This window comes from Sinocyclocheilus rhinocerous, unplaced genomic scaffold, assembly GCF_001515625.1.
Source record: "Sinocyclocheilus rhinocerous isolate Xijiao unplaced genomic scaffold, SAMN03320098_v1.1 scaffold512, whole genome shotgun sequence".
NCBI classification, from domain to species: Eukaryota; Metazoa; Chordata; class Actinopteri; order Cypriniformes; family Cyprinidae; genus Sinocyclocheilus; species Sinocyclocheilus rhinocerous.
The window spans coordinates 174,955-179,016 of NW_015638979.1; the positions used below are offsets into that span (position 1 = coordinate 174,955).

General features: G+C 34.7%; 1 protein-coding gene across 5 annotated transcripts in view; it reads right to left on the minus strand.

The window, feature by feature from the left end:
• Nucleotides 1–3,006, minus strand: part of mcph1 (microcephalin 1) — an 88,505-nt gene extending 85,499 nt beyond the window's left edge. For 4 of the 5 annotated variants that reach the window (XM_016566258.1, XM_016566260.1, XM_016566263.1 and 1 more), the window contains exons 1-4: nucleotides 1,527–1,672; nucleotides 1,074–1,132; nucleotides 690–781; nucleotides 492–610 (exon numbers count right to left, since the gene is read on the minus strand). In XM_016566258.1, coding sequence (XP_016421744.1) covers nucleotides 492–610; nucleotides 690–781; nucleotides 1,074–1,110 — 248 coding nt within the window. In that variant the 5' untranslated portion in view covers nucleotides 1,111–1,132; nucleotides 1,527–1,672. Of the gene's footprint in view, nucleotides 1–491; nucleotides 611–689; nucleotides 782–1,073; nucleotides 1,133–1,526; nucleotides 1,673–2,989 lie in introns of those variants that run through there. The other variant, XM_016566259.1, reaches the window with a different exon arrangement.
• Between the last annotated feature and the right edge of the window lie 1,056 nt (nucleotides 3,007–4,062).

Genomic DNA, 4,062 nt, shown 5'->3' on the forward strand with positions numbered 1-4,062 from the left:
AACTAATGCTGTCAGAGACAGATGTGATTTATCTAGGCTCCTATTTCAAATGATATCTGTCAAGTAGTAGGGACCTTTTTTGTATGTAATGTAAAGATATTTACAGCACTTTTAAATGTGACAGAAATAGGGGCCTTTCTATGGTGCATTACTTCTCTAGTTTGTCATTTTTCAAATGTGTATGAATTTTCATTTTTGGGTGAACTATCCATTACATCATGTTTAAAAGAAAATCATTAGCAGATATTTAAAAGTTTTATCATTTTGTCCCTTCACTGGGATAATGAAATGTGTTCATTTGTTCAAGAAGACTCATTTCTGCCAGGCTCTACTTTTTAACCAATTATTCATGCCTAACCTTTGGAAATTAAATTAGGAACTTTGTCTAGAACAAAACCTTTATTAATGTTTGCAGATTTACATAACTCCTGGTTCTTAGGATGTTGACCTGAACATGCAGAAGACTAGTTCTATGTGATACTCATTTTTACCTTGCTACCCAGTGGACAGAAACAATCCTCACACCCATTTTCTGGGCTTTCTTCCATGTGGACGGGCGGCCATGTTTGAAGACTACGTGGGTCACTTGTTTGTTGAGTGTCTTAGATACCTGTCATTTAAAATGCATTCATTTATTTTACATTTTAATTTTGTTCATAAACACAACTGCCAAAATTAACAAATGTCACCTCTGCACCCATGTCCTGCAGCTGCTGAATGAATGGATCAGAGTAATCCTCCATTCTGCTCGCAGACCACACATCAACATATGCCACCACATCTTAAAAGGGAGAAAGAGGACAGTGGATTCATAATATTAAATGTTTGGCACCACTGGCATAAAATATGAAAGTTAGAAGAGGGTAGTAAAATCCAACAAACTAAATTAAGGTCATTTCTGACTAAAGAAAAAATTTATTTAATTTCTCAAATTACTTGGTAATGGCACCCAATAAAGCTAACCAGCTATTATTGCTATATTGTTTTAAAACAAGACTGGAAATATAAATTTTAAAAAACATTTGTGAATAATCATCGTAATATCTCCTAATTTAATGAATATCCATCGATACCTTTGAGAAAACCAGTGGAAGTGTTTTTTCCTGTCATGATTGATCCTAAAGGTCTCCTTCTAAAACGGCATCAACCAACGGAAAATGGAACATGATAAACTCAACATGATTCAAGCAAAACAGAAAATAAGCATGGAAACATACATTCAGTAAAGATTTTACCTTAGCTATATAACGTTACACAATCTGCTAACGGAGAACAAATCAAGATTTAAAGTACATTGACTCGTGAAAAACGAACACCAAGATTAGCAGATGTCAAAAACATAAATCAAGGGGGGCAAAAATCAAAACCAATTCTAAAAACCAAGTAAGTTACTAAAACAACAAAAAAGCATTGGCAACTGCTGATCTTCAAGTCAAATCTGGTGAAACGCAGGGTATAAGTTACTTGAGACGGTGTCCTAGCAGTCATCTAAAGTGTTCTGTCAGAAAGCACCTTTCATTGCTCACCTTAACCAAAGAAGAACACATCAATATTGCGAAAAAAATCTATCCTTGTTTGTTTTTATATATATGTACATCGTGCAGTTGATACACACTGTTTTCATTTGACCATTCACAACTGTAAAAAACGTGTTTTCGCGGTAATGGCTCCTTTTGCGACGCATGATGGGAATTCAGTGACGTTCCTTACACCAGTTGGTTGATACCTTTTTGCCGCGCCCCCTTTTTTGTCTTTTTGTTCCACAGGGACCGCCTCATGTGACGAGAGTAGGCGGCTGCAGTGAGGGTTTGAACAGTGTTGCCAAGTTCACGGTTCTTCCCGCGGAATTGGAGACGGAATTGGGCAACTTTAACACCGTTGCCGCGGGTTGTTTTCATGTCCACGGGTTGAAGCGACACCAATAACGCGATATTTATCCCCTGATATGCTAATTTCACCCGGGAGCCCCGCCAAAAAAAACGTGTATTTTACCAGCCGGAGCGCGATTTTTAACGGGGACCCCCTCGAAACGCGATTGGGCTAGTTTTGAGTAGCAATTGGGCGGGTTTTGTTGTGAAAACCTGGCAACCCTGGGTTTGAGTGACATAGGGTGACAGTTCTCAGTGCTCGTAGCGGATCAGACAGATCAAAGGCGGATTTCGCGTGAATCGTGATGAGTCTTGACTTGACGTGCTCATATTTTCGCTAATAAACTAAATGTAATTGAAGTTATGTTGCTTTTATATGAAAATAAAAACGATGAACAAAACTTCCAAAGTAGCCTACTTGTTATTTATCCGAAAGCCATGTTTTCATCCACTTTCAGTTTGCATTTTTATTTGTTTTTAGACTGACAACAAATCGCATATCCCCATAGATCGCATTGTCAGAGTACTTGGGAATATTCACTAATAATTTATATAAATAAATAACAAAATCAAAACATTTTAGAAGATAACAAAACATTACGAATTTTAAACCAAGGAGCGTTAAGCATCTGTATCGTCAGCAAGTTATTATTGTTGTTGTTTGACAACAGAGCAAGTCAGTAAATTACAATTTAAAATACTCAATCAGACTTATTGATTACAGGATTACACATTGTTCATACAATAGCAAAGTTATTCATAAGTTACTGTATATGTATTATCTTCGTAATATATTTATTATCTTATTTTTTATCTTTTAAATGTTCCTTTCTACCTACTACCTACCATACTTTCAGAAAGTCTTCCAGTTTCACACAAAAACCAGTAACTAGTCAGGTAGCTATAATTACTCAGACAATTGAGAGGCCAAACAGGGCAGGACTTAGGGGGCTGGGGGCCGGGGGGCCCTGGGCTTGAAGTTATGTTTGGGCCCTATGCCTATACACTACAAATGCCCTCAACTAGAACATCATTATGGAGTAACATGCTTTGAGGTTCATATATTGTACACTTATATGCAACATGTCTATCCTGTTCAAAGTTTAGATGTACATCGATACCTTTGAGAAAACCAGTGGAAGTGTTTTAATTATTTTTAAGTGTTGTGGAAGTTTTAAGATTTTTATTATTTTTAAGTGTTTTATTTTATTTTAAGTGTTTTATATTATTTTTAAGTGTTTTAAGTGTTTTGGAAGTGTATAATTAAATAGTCATTATAATACAATAAACAGGATGTTTTCTCTCAGTTGAGGGATCAAAATCCTGAAATAACACTGAGCAAAAAAAGTTACATTCTTAAATTTAATCAATAAATTCAAACCAAATAAAAAAACATGTTGGATATTAACAATCAATCAAAATAAATCACTGTCAACAAAATCCATAGATGGATTTTGCATAAGTTATGTAAAGTTTATATTTTAAAGTAGAAATATTAAATTATTGCAAAAATGAAATAGGGGACAGCGGGGCACAACATCACACTTTTTGACTTTCTCAGTTTGTGTAAATCCACATGGGGTTCAGAGTATAATTTTTTATCCACAGCAATTTTACACTTGTCTAGTACAAATATGATGCTTTATTTCAGAATTACAGTGTATACATTTTTCTTTATTTACCCTCAAAAATGGAAGTGAAATGTGACAACATGCCCCATAGGTGGGGTACATTGTAACATCTGAGGGGCACGTTGTAACATGACCATATGACTGCTTAAAATAAAACTGATGACTGACTAAAATAATATATATATATATATATATATACACACACACACACACACACACACACACACACACACAAGAGAAATTCATGGGCTCCCATGGGGACATGGGAGTGAGTCATATAATAATTTAAACATAAAAACAAACATTACACTTACAAACATAAAATGCAAGATGTACGTGTAACATCTGAGGGTCACGTTGTAACATGATGACCATATGACTGCTTAAAATGTTCTCTGATCTAATTTAAAAAATATACAAGACAAACTAAAATATTTTGTCAATAAAATAAAATGATTAACTTTTTCAAATAAAATAAGTTTTTTTTTATTTTTATTAAAATAATCTGATTTTGGAGTTTGACAATGAACACATTGCAACCATGCTTGGGATGGCCCACATAA